Source organism: Lissotriton vulgaris, chromosome 1_1 (genome assembly GCF_964263255.1).
Source record: "Lissotriton vulgaris chromosome 1_1, aLisVul1.2, whole genome shotgun sequence".
NCBI classification, from domain to species: Eukaryota; Metazoa; Chordata; class Amphibia; order Caudata; family Salamandridae; genus Lissotriton; species Lissotriton vulgaris.
In genome coordinates this window covers 849,816,755-849,835,932 of record NC_141685.1, presented here as the reverse complement: position 1 = coordinate 849,835,932, position 19,178 = coordinate 849,816,755, and the positions used below count along the sequence as shown (strand labels likewise).

The 19,178-nt window shown below is 48.0% G+C and overlaps 1 protein-coding gene across 1 annotated transcript in view; it reads left to right on the top strand.

Moving 5' to 3' along the window:
- The window catches only part of KIF14 (kinesin family member 14), a 625,766-nt gene that overhangs the window by 71,163 nt on the left and 535,425 nt on the right, over nt 1–19,178 (top strand). The window contains exon 4 of the mRNA XM_086957758.1: nt 8,041–8,128. Coding sequence (XP_086813884.1) covers nt 8,041–8,128 — 88 coding nt within the window. The remainder of the gene's footprint in view (nt 1–8,040; nt 8,129–19,178) is intronic.

Here is a 19,178-nt window from a genome sequence, read left to right as displayed (position 1 = left end):
ACTGCTCGCCCCCACTACCACAAATAGAGAGTAAGGTGCTATCTACTTTTACTTCTGCTTGCCTTTGGGGATCCACTGGACTCTGTGCACATTATACCTCATGTTGGTATAGTATATACAGAGCCAGCTTCCTACAGGTGTCCATTCGAGTATCGACCTCTGGTGTTTGGGCCACCTTGCCGGCGAGGGTGAGATGTGGACATTCTGCTCTAAGGTGCGTGCGTCCTCTCTAGGGGCTTTGGAAGTTGAACTGCCACTTAATTGTCAATCTTGGCTGATTCAAACCACTCTGCTACGCGAGGTTGTATTAGATCATCAGGATCAAGCATGTCAGGCATATCTTCCTTTTAAGAGGTGTAGGTCTCCTGGGAAGGATCGGGAGAGTGGCTCCAGGGTCTGGAGGGATCCGCCTCGTCATTCGAATCCCCGTGGGAGTAGTCATCATCTCCTGCTGGTACTGTGTGGGAGAAGGGCAGTTCAAGCGGGGCACCAAGGGTGCAAGCGGGGCACCAAGGGCGTCCTCTGCGTCCTCTTTAGGGGGTCTGTGTGTGCCAGGAATGCCTGTCAAACGTGCTCCGGTCTATTTATGGGTCACCATTGTGCTTGCGGGAATGTAGTCTGGCTAGTTGCTGATCTGTTAGTGCGCCTGAGGAATTAGACTGCATACGGAGAGATCTATAGGGCTTGCGTAAGAATGTGCCAGCTGCATCAAGTGCTTTACAAAGGGCCTCATGGCAGCAGCCACTGCCTGGTGTACAGAGGCTTCTACTGCCTCACAGAATTCGTTGTCCAAGGGAAGAACCGAAATGGACTCTTCCTCTTGGTACTCCTGCATGATGATTAGCAAGGGTAGGTCTAATGTATGACCAATAAGCGTAATAGCGAAGGATGCTTAAATAATGCAGTATTTGTGTAGGGCAGCCACAAGGGCTTAATTGTGGCACTGGACAACACCAGCATAGTTTTATTATTACCAGCACACTCTGGGGGGGTCTACACCCCAGGGCTAATGCTCCCTTAAGGTTAACGTGGAATAATAAATGCCGGATGGGACTTGTCTGTTAAATTAAATACAGACCTGGATCAGCCAGGCGTCAACCACTCGCTGTCCAGCCAAGTACCACGCATCAGGCGTGGTACTTGCGGACGACCACATTTTAATGTGGTCGTCCGCATCACTGCACTGAAATACCATGTCACGCATTTTAGCGCCTGTGCCTGCCAAGCGCGGTTGCCCGAGCGCTGGCTGTAGCTTTTTATTATAATAATATCAAAGCAGCATGAGCCTGAGCGATGCTGGCTAAGTGCAGTGCACACAGTGTGCTGTCTGACCACAGCCTGTTGCACACATACTAGGAAGCCTTACAGGCTCAAGAGTTGGCACGGCCTGCGGCCTGGGGTGATGGCTGCATTCAGTTAGCCTGTCTCACTCTCAGGACAGCCATGGCACAGCATCAGGTGATGTTGCTGTCACAACTTGGCAGGGCTGCACAGAAGACAACCTACATCCGTTCTTATAAGTGAGAATATCACCTCAGTATGCCTGCACTAAATAAATCGGGAGGCGGCATCGTGCATTGTTGATTTTAATTTCCGGCAACTGGCACCCCCCCCCCCCCCAAATACTCCTCCGCCACCCCAACACTATCATCACGGTTTGTGCTGGGATCACTATAGCCAATGGATGAGTGGCGGGCAAATTAACTTTCTCTTTCTTTTTCCGCCACAGAGTGTGAGGCTCAGGTCCACTTGACAGTATTGGCCATGCACTGTGCTAATAAACATGCCTTCACAGGCTCGTTGGCGCACGTGACTGGCACCCCCTGTTTTGCTATCCTGACTACCCCCAGGAAGGCATCACTGCTGCTTAAGGCTGGCCTGCCAGAAAACAACATTCAGGGGGTCTTTGAATCACTGAAAACTACCGCCAGCCAAAGCAAGCACTGTTGAGGAGAGCTAGCTGACAGTTGCTCGCCGTGTGCTCTGAGGTAGCTTTCAACTGCAGCTCTGAAATGGCAGCACTAGGGTGAGTCATGCATTCTGCTTAGAGTTAACACCTTTCAAATGGAGAAATACCGGTCATTAATAGTTATTTTAAGAGTCTGCAAAGGCTTGGATCCTGGCCATGCCTTATACTAACTGGAAACAAAATCGTATTTAGTAGTTTGTAATGTGCAATTTCAATGTTTGTTTACTTGAAGTTTCAATTGGTCAGAACACATCTAAACGTACTTTCTATTTATATGTGTGAATTATACTGATAAACACTATACATATGCACCAGCTGTGATTTTGCTTATTCTTTTACTGGCTTCAACACCAACATATCAACCCTGTGTTTATTCGATCTCTGCAGCACATACTTCACTGTGTTATTAGGATGCAATAAAGTTCAATGGCATCTTGGTGTAAGACATTTTATGATGATTGCTTTACTTTTCTATATTTTTGGAACACAAATAGTTTTGTATCAGTATTTTAACCTTTCATTTCAGGGCTTTGAAGCAGTTGAAAGATATTTTAGGGTTTGTCCTTTATCAAAACGGTGTAATTTCTAATTATTTATTTCCTTGCACTTTATTGCTTGGTTTTACTTGCTAGAAAATGTCACATTAAGTGTCACACATTTGGCAGTTGAGTGTCATTCACAAGTGCACTGAATCCATGGTAATGTCACACAATCTGTAAACTTGGCAGCTATGTGTATGTAGCCTTCTCACACACATTTGCTTCCCTCAAAACCCCAGAATCTGCGTCATGGTACAGTGAAACAGTCTTCAGGTAGCAACACCATGTATGGGGACTTCTCACACCTCCCGCTTTCCTCATACACCTGACTTTGGGGCCTGGCTGCAGCAACGCACAGCCTCCATGCAGTCCCCGTATGTAAGGGCACTAGGCTAGTGCCCTTCCTTTTCTTGTGCTTAGTAGAAGTTTTAAGATCTTCTTAGAGTATCCTGTTGCTTCAATGGGCTTAATTTCTGTTATTTATATGTCTGCCTCGTCTTCCTTGCTTGATTTGGCACACTTGAAAGTGTCCCTCTCAGTCCTTGAATGTCACTCATAATTACACTGAAATTATGAAAATGTTACACATAAGCAATCTGAAACCTTGGCATCTATGCGCTCCTTAAATTGCTCATGTGAGCTGAAATACAGACCCCGGCCTAAAACGTGCATAGTTCATAGTAGCATGATAAAATGATAAGCAAATCATTGAACAAACAGGGCTCGATAAATCTGAAAAATTCTACTAGTCCTGCCAAAAAAAGTGCTCTCCACCCGGCCGTAGTTAAGTTTAGGCTTCACATGTTGTTTTTCATAGAACACCAGACCTCTCCTGCATGTAAATGGCTGTGATTGCGCCAAATTTAGACCTTGCCTTACCTTCCAAATTTAGCACTGATGGTTTTTTATTTGCCTGCTGAAAGTTGTCGAGGGGAGTAAACACTTCAAGATTATACCAATAATGTAGTCATGCTTTAAATACCACAGGCTCCGAGTTCTAGTTGATGAATTTTATTATAAGGCCAAAAATAGCTGAATATACACACAATGGAGTATCAGTGAATATAGATACAGAAAAATGAATACAGAGCCAAATCTTTGCATATAATTGAATTGGCATAGAAGACCCAGAATAATAACCTCCAAGATTAGTACACAACCCAAGATGGAGGCTGAATCCAAGTCCTTTTTCATTTGGAAGGAAAGCATAAATTATTGTTCCCTACACTACCCTCATTGATGATGTTTCTGGCTGTTTCCTCTATCTCATTTCTCAAAGGTGTCCGCACGTGTAGACTTCCTTAGAAGTACTCACGTCCAATGGGTCAACAGGCTTAAGGCTATGGAACTCGCTCTTAAGATGCACCTTCTCCTCCGAACATCTAGAAGTCTGATTTTCCTGTCCCTACACATAATACAAAAAGGACAAACTCAGCCCCCCCCTCTCCTAAATGTATCACATGACAAACCATTTCACTGCTAAAGGTTGTGGTGAATTTCCATGGCTTCTTTTAATTAATTCTTCTTTTCTTCTAGTGACCTTGGAGTGTACATAGGCCAGGCACAGAAGATATCCTCCCTTCCCGCTTCTCAGACTTTTTAAAGACATTCCAGTTAGCTTCTTAAACTAAAAGAATGATGTTGAATTCTTTATCCCTGCAATGGGATGAGAGCATACTGTTCCTGTTCACAAAAGCAATTCATTTAATTATTTCTTTTAGCTACCAAGAGTAACGAAACTGTCAACAACCCGTGCAGGCAACTTAAAGGACACACAATTACATTAATATGAATATAATGTCATTCTGTACATTCTGCATACAGAAATGACGGTGTCTCTAATACATGTAAATTCTATTTGAAAGTGTACATTACATATCTTGCTTAAAATGTAGAATACATGCATTTAATAAACATGATACACTGCACACAATACACATATGAATAAATGCGTTGAAACCATAAGTATGATGCGCCCATATATTTTAGAGAGCTGTGAGCGCTCTCTCAACTGCAATTTGACAGGGTCGGTACTTTTGGTCTTGAGGGCATTTCCGCGTCTTCCAACAGTATTCCTTTTAACATAACATGCAACACAACACAATTCACTGCCACACAATTCAGCACTACCCAACATAATTGCACTCCACACAATACCAGATACATATACCCCACATAAACCACTCTATGAAACATAGCAACAATCCACAAAAATGCAGTGCACACCATGTCACATAATTCCAATCAGCATAATTTCACACTGCGCAATTCCTTGCCACACAACTCCACTCCATTCTCTTCCATACAATTCAACAAACCACATATTTCAACTCGGCAACACAATTATACAACACACCACATACATCCAAACCACATCACTGAATTCCACATCAAGCCACAAAAGTCAACAGCACACCACATAAGTAAACACTGCATACCACTCCACAACACAAAAAAACCAAATCCACATAATTACACTCTGCACTCAATACCACATAATTACCATCCACATAATTCTACTGCACACCATTCCACTAACAATTCCAATACAACCCACATAATTCCACTCTGCACCACATACATCCACTCTATAACACATGGGCAAAAGACATATTCATTTACAACACCAATGTTTAGTTTTACCCAGACATATCCCACACAGCTCCTCTGTTGTTCCCCTAACTCCCTGCTGCAGCTCCCGTATTCGTCGTCTTAATTAATCTTAGAGTCCCTAACCCCTATCTGTCTACCATGCCACATAATTTGACGACACAATTTCACCTTACACAATTCCACACCTAACAATTCGAATCCAATCCACTCAATTCGATACCAAACCACATACATCCACTCCACACCAAACCAAAACACATGGGTAAAATACATTGTCATTTACAACGTCAATAGCTCTAGCTCTAACTCTCGCAAATGTGAGACCTATTGACATTGTCAATGCTTGATTCGGAGGGTCGTAGAAAGGGTTTTACATTTCTCTCCATGGACGACAGTGTCTAAGGATACTCGCACAATAATGGAATAGTACCATGATGAAGAAAAGTGTTTCTATTGCCCACTTTAAGACAATTTCCCTCTTACTTTGTGTTAATGAGATTTCCCAACAAGCTTCTTGAGAAAGCTTTGGTGCTATAGGTGACTAAAATGTGCAGGAGAAAGTCTCGACTGCTGGGAAAGGACCAGACATTTCGTACTGAAGGACAATGCAAAAGAAAGTGTGGTCTTAGAGTACTTATCAGTCTCCAGCAATGGAGATATGGTAAGAGAACCTTATGATAAACATGGAAAAGAAAGCAATGGTATCATAATTATGAAGGTACTAGAAGGCACTTGGTAACTACAGTTGTATCGTGTAATATAAGCACACTATTACATTTTCTGTGGAGCATAACGCAATAGCACAAAGCTATCAACTTCTAGAAAGAATCGTTAATTAAACCCAAGTGCATAATTAAGAAGGCGCTCAGTGATGAGTAGATGACATTGTCATTGTCTATTCATGTAAACAATTTGTCATCTTCCTTCTCCTTGATGCGTGTTTTCTGTAAACTTCTTCCTGCTTATGTCTCCTCTGATAGTTAGTCAACTGCTCTAAGCAGATTAGATTATTGCAAGTATTTATTTCTGCCTGCCCCAAGTATATACTTAAGTAACTCTATCAGATCCAAATTGCCACTGCCGGACTAGCAGTACTACGCCCACACTACTAGTCTTCATCTTTTTCCCTTGATTGGCTAGCACTGGGTTATGTTTAAATTTGTCTGTATTGTTCATAAAGCTATTCACAAGGTAGGGCCACTGTTACTCCAATGAACATTCGAATGGCATTGACCCAGTCCCTTTCTACTTTGCGCTGATGCAAAGTGGATAATTGTTACCAAGTTGAGATGAGATCAAGCTGGAGGCAGAGTGTTCTCTGCTAGATGCACATCTGTAGAATAGCCCACTTCAGCCTCTTTACTCTTTAAGTGAACTCCTGGCATTCAGAAAGGCCTTAAAAACCACCTGGCTGTACACCTTCTCACTTGCTGCTGCGGGTACTGTATTTGGCTATTACTAATTCCAAGACCCCTGTATAGATATCAGCTGTGCTCTATAAATTCTAGTGATCATAATTAATATTAATTTAAAGCAGACAACTGTTTCATTTCTACAAGATCATCCTTTCAAAATAGTGTGTTGGCTTCCTGTGTCACGCTTTTTCTAGCAAGTTGCTTGAAAGTTGCCGTTGGATGTTTGAAACCCAATAGATGGGTGATGTTACCACATGCTTTTACTGAACTACCGATGAATCTGAGTGAGTGTTCCGTCCTCCTCAATCAGTATGTTCAATTGTGGATGTAAGTGGTACAGCGACTTGAGGTATGTCCATTTCTAAAATTGTTGAAAATGCACAGAAACTCTTATTTCTGATATCGTCTGTAAAATGAGCAGAAAATGTTAGACTGCATAGTGCCGCAGCCGTCTTTTAGATCAAGTACTCTGTTGATATGACCAGCTATTAAAGAGATTTGACTTCAGTCCAAAGTGGGTTGCGTACTATAAGTAGATGTGGGCCTTCAAGTTCTATGGGCTGGATTGTCTTAACAAGCATAGTCGGTTTGATAGTGAGGTGAGGTTAGTATCCATCACTACAAAGTATAGACTCCTGCATTTTGATTATCTGCACAGGACAAGCCCTTAAGCACCAAAATCATACACTAGCAGCTTGATGAACAAGACGAAGTCGCGTAACCGAGAGTAGGATCCTAGCACAATGCCTGTAACATATCACAGGTGTAATCAGACTCTATCTGCCCTGCATTTCTAACTTCTGAACTAGTCGGGAAGTCACTGGATTGCCTATAGCACTATGAGGCCATACCAGTGGCCGAATGTGAGTTAAACAAATGCCTCCATATTGAAACCCGACTTAACAAATTTAAATCAAAGTTTAGCTGACACAGGTGGACCCATCTGCAACTGAATATTAGCTAAACCGTGTACACGCGTGTCTCTCATTATAGCACATAACATGCAGAAATGCTTATATGGGCACACGTTCAATGTCCCGTGCCCATATAAAAGTTTGAAATTGTTTGTTGTGAAGTTGGTGTCGGTGGTAGACCAATATAAATCTCAATAACTTGAAGGCAAACTTAGGCACTACCAAGCAGTGACCTGGATTAAATGTATGGAAAAAAAAGTCGAAATACCAAACCTATAAATGTTTAATATTTAACTTCGAGGGTGTAAACATTTTGTGGACTTTTTGTCATAGGACAATACATTTGCTTAAGTATGTGAGTTTAGCAATGGTAAGCCCAAAAAGACGTAATCGACCCAGCCAATATATTACTTTTGCCAGTGTGATTATGAATGAAAATGATTTGACGTTATTAATATCACAAGAGATTTTCTTTGCAAGTTCAACTGTCTTTAACCTCATACTTTTCTTTGTATTTTAGTACTAATAATTGGACAGGCTGCAGTGTTTTTTTTTTCTTCTAAGTGTAGCTATAATTTGTTTTTCTATAGGATGATGGGATATGGTGAAGAACAAGGTATAATTCCAAGATTTTGTGAAGCTTTATTTTCCCAGATTGCAAAAACTGAAGCAAAGCAGGTTTGAGACAACACATTTTCTTTATTTTACATTTGATCTAACTATGCATGCCACTAACCCCCTCGGTATCTACCTTTCCCTGATGATCACTCACCTTGAGCACACTGACAAATGCTGGTATGCTTTTCAAGGTGTAAAGACGCTGTTTTTATTAAGACCAATGGGTTCTGTTTCTCTTACAGTTTATGGGTTAATGCGCTTCGCACAGTCCGAGGCCTCCATACTGAGAAGCCAAATAACGTTTGGGCGCACATGTATCCTAATACAAAAGAACCTAGCCTTAATACAGGGTCTATAGGGTCATTGTAATTCATAAGTGCCTAGGAGAATCTTCCCCTGAAAGTAAGCACTGGCTTTCTCCACAAATCCGTGATGGAACATGTAATTAATCAATTTAGTATATAAAACTTTTATTGTCTGATTAATACAAATTATTACAATGTGATCAAATTGCATTTTCACAACTATACATCAGTCACAATCAAAATGTAGCCATGATAAAAACTAAAGTACTTGTCAACAAACATCTCATCTAGGAATGAGAATAAAAAAAATCAAGTCTATAGAGATTGGCTTCTAAAAAAAGTATCAGTCAATATTTAAAATGTAGTGCCAAGAAACGCTAAGGTGCTTCAGTTTTTACAGTACATTCCTTGCATTAAAAACCAGACAAACGTAGGTACTAAAAACATTACCAATCATGATCTACCATCAATGAAAAGTTCTTAGGATTTTCAATTTGTTATAAGCATTATAAGGAGATAATTCAGGATTTTAAATTAATTGCTAAGGATTTTCAGTTCATTATATGCAGACAATTCAGCAGTTAGGATAAGGCTATCGACTGACATGGCCGCATGTAACTTTTTAATGCTTTTAACACTGGAATGTTGAAACGCTTTTAATGCTGAATGTTTTAATACTTGTCCTGCTGCAATTGAATGCTTTTAATACCTGTCTTGATTTTAAAAGCACTGTTCTCAAGACTGTATGAAATTGAGTTTGCACATGTCCTGGGGCAGAATCCCTTAGTCCAACTCACCTGGCTCTTGCGTGGCTCGAGAAGGGGGGAAACCAATTCTGATTGAGTTGATAGCTGAACGCCAGGAAATCACCTCGAGGCACCGGAAGCAGCGCACAGTTGGGCAGTGCTCTAGCTTCTCGCAGATGGGTGTCCATATAAACGGGGCCGCTGCGCAGATCACATAAGGCTATCGACTGACACAGCCGCGTGTAACTTTTTAACGCTGGAACGTTGACACCCTTTTTTTTTTTTTAATATTTCTTTTTATTAAGATATAATAAACAATGAAACAATAGGTAACAAATGCATTGGGAAGGCATCAACATTATTTCAGCAGTGCTCGGAGAAGAGGAAGTCTCGCAAACAAACTATGTTACACAGAATGAAATTAAATTTAGAATCACGGGGAGCCCTGAGTGTCCAAATCAGACCGCCCGGCCGGGGGAGCACAAATGTCGCCACGGTAATCATTCCACGGCCCCCAAACCTTAATCCACTTTTCAGGGCAGCCCCTTGCCACATATACCGCACGCTCTCTGAACATACACCAGTCCAAATCTTGGACCCATTTGGTGCGCTGTGGCAATTGAGTGGCTCCCCAAAGCTGTGCTATATTGCGCTTCACAATCATACAGGCCAGAGTAACCCATTGCTTTAAGTATTGGTTAAGGTCCGTGGGTTCCCAAATATTCAAAAGACATCTGCGCGCTTCCAGTCGCACCTCACAGCCCAGGACCTCCTTCAGCGTATCATGAGTGGCGCGCCAGTAACTCTGAACGCTATCGCAGTGCCACAGTATGTGCATAAACGTCGCAATCTCTCCACAGCCTCTCTTGCATACACCATTCGTACTCCATCCCATCCTCACCAGACCTGGCCCCGTAACAAACGATCTATGTAGAATCTTTAATTGCACCAGGCGCAACCTCATCTGTATCGCCACCACCCTAGGGGAGGACACAGCCTCAACCCAGTCCTCATCGTCCATCTCCAATCCATCAGCAACCCATGCCGCCCTAAGAGGCCCCAAGGGGTCTTCCATGTGATTGATCAATTTTCAATAAATCAAGGAGATAGTTTTCTCCGGTATATGCCCATCCAACACCCGATCTTCAAGAGGGGAGGCCTAAGGGAGGGTGTCTCCCGGTAACACATGGGAGAGGAGGGCATGCCTGACCTGCAGGTAGCGAAACCGCTCATTACTATGGAGGTGATGTCGCTGCTGGAGCGCCTCAAAGGACAGTACTTACCTTTTTCCCCCAAACATCCTTAATCTGACCAATACCAATCAACTCCCACTTGTCAAATCCTTTGGTGGTCCACAGATTGCCCAATTTGGCGGAGCTAAAGAGCGGGGTCGGGAGAGTTAGTCTCCCTTCCTATCCCAGACTCCTTTTAGCTGCATGCCAAACCTTCACCGCATGCGAAGTGGGACCCGCTTGCGAGAATCGTCCCGGCCGATTATACAAGGCCCGAAGGAAATCTCCCCCGGGCGACTGACTACGATCCATAGCGTACCCAGGATCACCGGGCAAGCCATACACTATCTGGTTAATAGCTGCTAGCTGGGAGGCCCAATAATATTTCTTTAAATCGGGAAGCCCGATACCTCCATCATACCAGGCCAAGGTGAGTTTAGTAGCGGCGATGCGGGGTCTACCATCCCATAGAAGCCGCCTCTGAAGCGCCTCTATCTCCTTGAAGTATTTTGCGGGCACGGGGTCCATAGCATTTTGGAGGGCATATAGAAACCGAGGAAGCGCCAACATTTTAAATAATACCGCTCTGCCCAGGAGAGACAGAGGCAGCGCTTTCCAACGCTCAACCTCAGTACGTAATCTAACCAGCGGGGGTAACAAGTTCTCTACGTACCTTTACCTGGCGTCCAAGGCAATATAAATTCCCAGATACACAAAGCCCGTAGTAGCAATTTGAAGAGGGCAGGTCTGTGGAATCACCGGCGGGTTACCCGACAAAACTAACAAGACAGACTTCGCCCAGTTAATAGCAAACCCCGAGTATTCACCAAACACTCTAAGAATGTCGAGGAAGACAAGCAACGAGGACCTAGGCGAAGTGAGATAGAGAAGCACGTCGTCGGCATAAAGCGAAATCTTATCTTCCCACTTGGACCATCGCAGCCCACGCACCAACCTATCCCATCTGACCCAAGCCGCCAACGGCTCCAGCGCCAACGCAAACAGGAGGGGCGATAGAGTACATCCCTGCCGCGTCCCTCTCTCCAGTGCAAAATCATCTGATTGACAATTGTTAACCACGACGCGAGCCAATGGGGCAGAGTATAGCAGGCGCACCCATCCTACAAACTCAGGCCCGAAACCCAGCTTCTCCAACACCGCGAATAGGTACGACCATTCAACCCGATCAAAGGCCATGGTGGCATCTAAGGACACCAACACAGCAGGTTGCAACAAATCACTGGTCCTACCTAGCACTCCGTGTAAACGCCGAAGATTCAACGCGATGTTGCGGCGCGTCATAAAGCCCGACTGATCTGGGTGTATCAAAGTGGAGATCACCTTGACCAACCTGATCGCTAGTATTTTGGCTAAAATCTTGGGTTCCGCTTTGAGCAACGAGATGGGTCTATAGGAAGCTGGGGAGGTTCGGGGCTTACCTGGCTTGTGGATAACGACGATATTCGCAATCCGCTGATCGTAGGGGAGGCAACCAGACTCTTTACTTTCAATAAACGTGGCTTTAATAAAGGGCGCAATTTTATAAGCATTCAATTTATAAAGCTCAATCGGAATGCCATTCGGGCCCGTCGCCTTCCCAGAGTTAATGCTCTTGATGGCTCCCGCTATTTCGTCATCAGTAATATCGGAGTCCATAAATTTCCGATCTTCCTCCGTCAAACTATGCATAATAATATCTCTGATCATCTCAGCTTGTTCTGCGCCAGTATATACGTCTGAGAATGCATAAACACCCTTATAGTAGCTACCAAAGGAATCCGCGATCATCTGACGGTCCGTGAGAGCCTCAGGACCGTCACTCTCAAGCTCCGGCACCAGCCGAGCGGCACGCTCCAGCCACGCTATGAGCTTGCCAGCCCTATCCCCATGCTCATAGATCCTACTCTGGACATCATTGTGCTGCGTCACCGCCGATTCCCTAGACAGCCTATGGTACTCGTCCTGCTTGAGGTGTAACTGATGCTGATTCTCAACAGAAGCACCACTAGCAACCTGCTCTTCCAAATTGATAACCTCCGCTTCAACCGTATTGATCTCCGCCAAACACCTCCTTTTCTTACCCGCAATGAGAGACAGGGCCTCACCACGTAGAACAACTTTATAAGCCTCCCACAGCGTCTGCGCGGAGTCCACAGTGCCCTGATTATGCTGAAAATACTGTTCTGAAGCCCTGCATATCTCCTTTCTAATGACGGGGTCACGAAGGTGCCAGGCGTTAATAGGCGCAACTCTACCCACCGTGGGCTGTCCCATCTCAACTCGAACCCGAACCGGGGAGTGATCGGAGACACCCCAACCCAAATGACGCGCCTCCCTGATGGTGTCTGCCATAGCCGCCGGCAACAGAACATAGTCGAGCCGCGACATAGAGCCATGTGCAGCCGAAAGATGAGTATAGCTCCGTAAGGCAGGATTCAAAAGACACCACACATCGACCAAACCCAAAGAATCCAAGAATTCGGGGAGCCACTGATGCGATGGAGGAAGCGATCTCGGCGGTGTACGATCTAAACTACCATCAACCACAGCGTTAAAGTCACCGCCCAGAACTAGGAGACCAAGTGGGAGCGTGAGAAAAACCTTGGCAAGATCCTTAAAGGTGTCAGATTGGAGGCCCAGGGGAACATAGATAGAGAGAAAGGTGACGACTTTACCCCCCAACCTCCCAGAGACACCCACATATCTGCCCCGCTGATCGGACCACGCAGCCTGAACTTCTAATGGGAAGGCCTTCTTCACCAAGATTCCAACTCCCCTGGAGCCTGTCGTGAACCCCGCATGTGCGATCAGTTTATATCCCCCTCTGTGAAGGGCCATACAACGGTTACCCACAAGATGCGTTTTCTGGAGAAGTACCACATCCGGTGAATGACGCCTGATAAGCTGACTAACCATACCTCTCTTGATTTTGTCTCCCAAGCCATTTACGTTCCAACTCAACACCTGGATCCCCGATCCATGATTAGAGCAAGACATTCACTCCACTCCATGCGCGTACATTCACATCTGCTAACACCCAATGCATTTCAAAACAAAACTGAAACCACAAAGAAACAAACAACTCTCCCCCCACACTCACAACTCCTCCCCCCCACCCTGCACCCCTGCATCAGGACAACGCCCCAACCCCAACTCGCAGTGTGCCTGTCGCCCCGCCCAACAATGGTAACTAAAAGTAGGAAGAGGAAGCGCCTGCCGCATAGCCCCAAACCCCCCTACGAATCATGTCCAGGGAACAAACATAATAGCCCAAAGCAGTACTGTTACACAATAAGAAAGGGATATATCCACCCCCGTGTCCAATAATCAAGTAAATCGATCAGTGCGGAAGTCTATCATTCCGGGCCCTGCCTTTCATCCTCCGCCTCTTGTCGCCGGTCTTCAGCACCATCAATCATCAAAGTGTCCAACCAGTCCGATGCCACTCTCCGCATTATCAAAGAACCAAGTCTTCCCATTTGCTTCGACTCGCAGCTTTGCTGGATATAGCATATAGTATTTCATTTCTTTGTCTCTCATCCTCCGCTTGACTTGGAGGAAACTCTGACGCATCCTCTGCACAGCTTGCGTAAAGTCCGGTAAGGATGACACAGTGGTATTTTCGTACCGCAGCGTGCCGTCCGTCCGTGAGGCCTGGAGTATGACATCCCGGTCCCGATAATTTAGGACCCTCGCAATCCTGGGTCTAGCTGGCGCCCCAATTTCCGGCGGCCCGCCCGGGACCCTATGCGCCTTCTCCACTGTGAAAAACTTGCTGAGTCCCTTAGGCTTCAGGTGGTTGAGAATCAAGTCTTCCACAAATAGATCAGGTGCACGATCTTCCGCCTTTTCCGGTACTCCTAGGATGCAAACGTTGTGCGCCGATTACGGCCCTCGTAGTCATCAAGCAGCCGTTGGGTCTCCTCTCATGCCGCTTGCAAGGCCCGGACCTCTCTCTGTACTTCAGCGACATCGTCCACCAGGCTAGATGTTCTAATGTCTAGGGACTTCACTTTTTCACTAGTCTTGGCATGATCCGTGCGCAAAAGGTTAACGTCAATCTTAACCGAGTCCAATTTTGTATCAAGCGCATCCATTCTAGTCCCCAGTGAAGCCTCAATCCTAGTGACGACATCCATTATGTCTTTCAGAGAAGGCTCGGAGCCGCCACTTGGGGAGGGAGGTCCGGTCACGGGGTGCTGCCTCTGGTCACTCGTGATGCCTTGGGCAACGTATATCTGTCCAGTTTATTGGACTGAACAGCTCTCTGTGCTCTCCCACCTTTAGAGGGAGGTTTCTCGATCTCAGATCTCGCCGCCATGGAGGGTGATCAGGAAGGCCTCAAGCAACCGGGTGATGTCGCACAAATTCACAACACAGGCAACACTTCCTACTTCCTCCTCACTCCGAAATCAAAACCAGAGCAGTCGATTAGTACAGAGAGGGCCCCCTCAAAACGCCTAGTCGTTGGGGATAATTCCTGGTAGCAGTTCCAGGAGGAGGCACCACTTCCGGTCGACACAGCCGTTGTTGTCGCATTAGTGTCCGTCCACGATTGTCACCACAATCCGCGGCTCCGGCGACGCGAAGGCCCAAAACTTCAGACGACGATCCGGGAGGGTAGAATTGCACCTTTCGAGCCGCAATTTCACCAGGGCACAGCAATACTATTCTCCCATCGAATGCGGTCCTCAGGTCACAGGATAATTGACAGGATAGACAATCGGAGGAACGGGTCTTACGGAGCTACACGATCACACGGCCAACTTGGTCCCGTGCTAGGCTCCTCCTCCACATTGACATACTTTTAATGCTGAATGTATCTGAAAGAAACACGTTAGTGTTAGATTCCTTACCTTAGAATATCCCCAGGCATCAGACTGGTTCCGGAAAGTTTTCGTCAGCAGTACCCCGGCGCATCGGTAGGCGTCGTCTGCGGGTCCGTATTCTGTAACATGATCGCCGGGATGACGTCGCTGGAGTACTTAGACGCCGCCCTCGCGCGCTGATGTCCGTACTTGTTTTTTCCACGCTAGCAAGCGCAGATCTAGGAAGAGCGTACCCGTAGTCATTTTTTTTTTACTAACTATTCGGACATTTTTGTCTATCTTTTTCGAGTCGACTTCAACTCCTGATGCCAGTAGGTATGCCCGCTTTCAAGCCCTGTGACGCCTGTCACCGACTGTCGGTTACCGACCCCCCCTCCGGTGTCTGTACTGTTTGGGGGCCGACCATGATTACAAGTCGTGCCCCGACTGACGGGTCTTGACGTCGAAAGCTAGGTGGGAGCGTTCTCGTAAGCTACTCGAGCTTCGGCAGCCGGCTCCGTGCCGCTCGAGGTCCCGGTCGAGGAGGAAGTCGAGGGACCGGCTGCGGAGCCGCAGTCATCACTGATCGTCTGGATTGAAGTCCTCTCACTCGGGTAAGTCGAGGCATGGGAAGAAGTCAAAGAAGCACCATCGTTCTTCGACATTCCCTTGCCGGTCGCGTGACTCGGCAGAGGGTTCGGGTGGCACCTCCCACGCGGCTCTGGCGGGACCCGTGCCATCCAGCCCCACACCCTCCGGTCCCTGGGCTTGATGTGACTCCGGAGCAGATCAGAGACTTCCTCGTGACCATGAGGAGTCTCTTCTCGCCGTCGAGACCCCCGGCGCGCCTTCGGGCCCCGCGGGTCTGACTGGTGGTCCTTGCCCTGTGGTGCTGCAGCTTCGGCCTCCACGCCGCAGGACCCCGTGAGATCCAGGCCCGGATCCCGGTCGATGCCAGTTGACCTTACGACTCCGCTGGCGCTGACCCCCTCGGTGCCACCTCCGGCGCTGTCCTCGGACGACGTCGTCCCCGGTTTCAGCCCCAGTCCAGGCTCTGCATCGGACCGGCGCCGCTCGGCGCAGTTTCCGACGGCGACCGGTGAGCTTTTCACCTATGCCCCGGCTGCGTAATTTTTGCCTGTTTATCAGGACACAGATGAAGGGGAGGACTGGGAGGGGTCTGAGGACCCTTTGGCACAGCAGTGCCAGTTAAGTCAGGACTGGGCAGATGAGCTAGGGGAGGCTAGTGGTCTAGACACTTCGCCTGACACTGGTTTTCTCTCTTCTCCTTCCGTGGCTACAGAGGAGGGAGCGATTTAAGCTGTGATGCTGTGTAAGGCGGCCAAGACCTTGGGCCTTGAGCTCCCTGCAGCGGCCGTGAGGACTAACCGCCTCACTGAGGTGCTTCAACCGCCAGTAAGCTCTTCGGAGCCTCTACTGCAGTTTAATGAGGCCCTCACTGATGTTCTTTTGGGCACTTGGTCCAAGCCCACCACAGTTCCTCCTGTGGATCGGAACGTGGCCCGGCGCCATCGCCCAGCTCCGGGCAACCCCTGCTTTCTGTCCACCCACCGCACCCCTGAGAGTCTGGTTATCCAGGCCTCCACGTCCCAAACCGCATTCCCTTCTGCACCCCTGAACCGGGAATCGAAAAGGCTGGAACAGTTTGGCAAGAAACTGTTTTCCTCGGTCAGTCTAGGACTGCTGTCCATTAATTCTGCATGCCTTTTGGGCCGTTACACCCAATCTCTGTGGGATACGGTGGCCGACGTGCTCCCCCAGTGTCCGGAGGAGGCCAGGACACGGCTCGCCCAGGCTCTTGCTGAGGGGCGAGATGCAGCACAGTACTCCATTCGATGTGGACTTGACACCACGGACGCGCTGGGTAGAGAGATTGCAACGATGGTGACGATTTGTCGTCACGCCTGGCTGAGGTCCACCCATTTTTCAGGGGATGTCCAGAGCGCACTCATGAACATGCCTTTTGATGGCCGTCACCTCTTTGGCGACAAGGCAGATAGCGCGCTGGATCGATTTAAGGACTCCAGGGCTACGGCCAAGTCCTTGGGCCTGTCGGCCCAGCGCCAGCTGACTTCTGCCTTTTGCTCCTTTCGTGGCTTGGAAAGGGTGCCCCGCACGTTCGTCCAGCCACAGGCCACAGAACCAGCCCCAACGCAGCCGCGGACGTGCCTTCCGCCGTGGCGGAACAGGGGGTCAGAGAGCCGGTCAGTCCACATCCCCTCCTGCAGCATCTGCCTCAAAGCCTTCCAAGTCCGAGCTTTCAGGGCCATTCCACACCAGTGGGAGGCAGAGTTCGCCATCACCTGCTCCACTGGCGTACCATCACTTCGGACAGGTGGGTGCTGCAAATCGTCCGAAGGGGCACTTCCTCCCCTTCGAGATGACCCCTCCAGCCATGCCACCGCAGTTTCACCACATGTTGGGGGATCACTTGCAAATTCTGCAGGAGGAAGTTATGGCCCTCTTGGCCAAAGGGGCCATTGAGCGCGTTCTTGGCCCAGAAGTAAGGCGGGGTTGTTACTACTTTCTGGTTCCCAAGAAGGCCAATGGGGGCCTGCACCCTAGCTTGGACTTCAGGAGCGTCAACATCTTCCACCGGAAGGAGAAGTTCAAGATGCAGTCTTTAGCTCAGGTTCTGGCTGCCCTCGACCCTGGAGACTGGTTGGACTTGAAGGACTCTTATTTCCATATTCCCGTCTTGCTGGCCCATCTGTGTTACCTGCGGTTCACGGTGGGCCACGAGCACTTTCAGTTTACCGTGCTCCCCATCGGCCTCACCAGTGCCCCTCGGGTGTTCACGAAAGTGATGGCGGTGGTCGCAGCTTATCTGTGCAGATCGGGGGTGTCAGTCTTACCCTATCTCGACGCCTGGTTGTTGAAGGCGTGCTCGCCCCAAACAGTCGTCGCCCACCTCCAGACTATGGCCTACCTCCTGCATTCGCTGGGGTTGTCCATCAATGTGCAGAAGTCACACCTGAGTCCCTCCCACAAGCTCCTCTTCATCGGAGCGGTTCTAGACGGCGCATTTTCGGGTTTATCCTCCCGAGCAGCGGGTTTGATATATTCAGGCTCTGATTCCGATCTTGGTGCATCCTGCTAGTATATCACGCCAGGTGGCAGATGCGGGCTCTGCAGTGGGACCTAAAGTTCCAGTGGGCACAACATCCGGGCAACCTGTCCGACCACGTCCTAATCTCGGAGGGCACTGCAAGACAGTTGCAGTGGTGGCTCACGGACCGCGATTGGGTCAGTGGCAGATCTCTCTCCCTACCCCAACCGGAGCACACAGTGGTGACGGATGCGTCCCTCCTGGGATGGGGTGGGGCACATGGGAGAGGCGGAGAACAGAGGCCTCTGGTCTCCGGCGGAGTCCCGCCTCCATATCCACCATCCGGAGCTGTAGGCGATCTGACTTGCACTGAAGGCATTCCTTCCCTCTGTCCGGTGAAGTGTAGTGCAGGTGTTCACAGACAACACCACTGCCATGTGTATTGCAACAAACAGGGCGGGGTGGGGTCGGGGACCCTTTGTCAGGAGACTCTGCTCCTCTGGACATTGTTGGAACATCAGGGCATAACTCTGGTGGTTCAACACCTGGCAGGTTCTCTGAACGCCAGGTCGGACGAACTCAGCCGTCGGTGCATGATGGATCACGAGTGGCGTCTGAACTCGGACGTGGCCCAAGGTCTCTTTCAGCAGTGAGGGGAGCCTTGGTTAGATCTATTCGCCACCGAAGAGAACGCGCAATGTCATCAGTTCTGCGCGTTGGAATTTTCAAGGCGGCATTCGCTCGGAGACCCTTTCATCGCAAGTGGAGTTGCGGTCTGTTATACGCCTTTCCGCCTATACCACTTCTGCCCAGAGTCCTGAAGATCAGGCGCGACGAGGCCCAGGTCATCCTTGTGGCTCAGGATTTAGCACGAAGATACTGGTATCCCGAGCTACTCAGTCTATAAATCGATCCCCCGATTCGACTGCCTCTTCAGGAGGACCTTCTG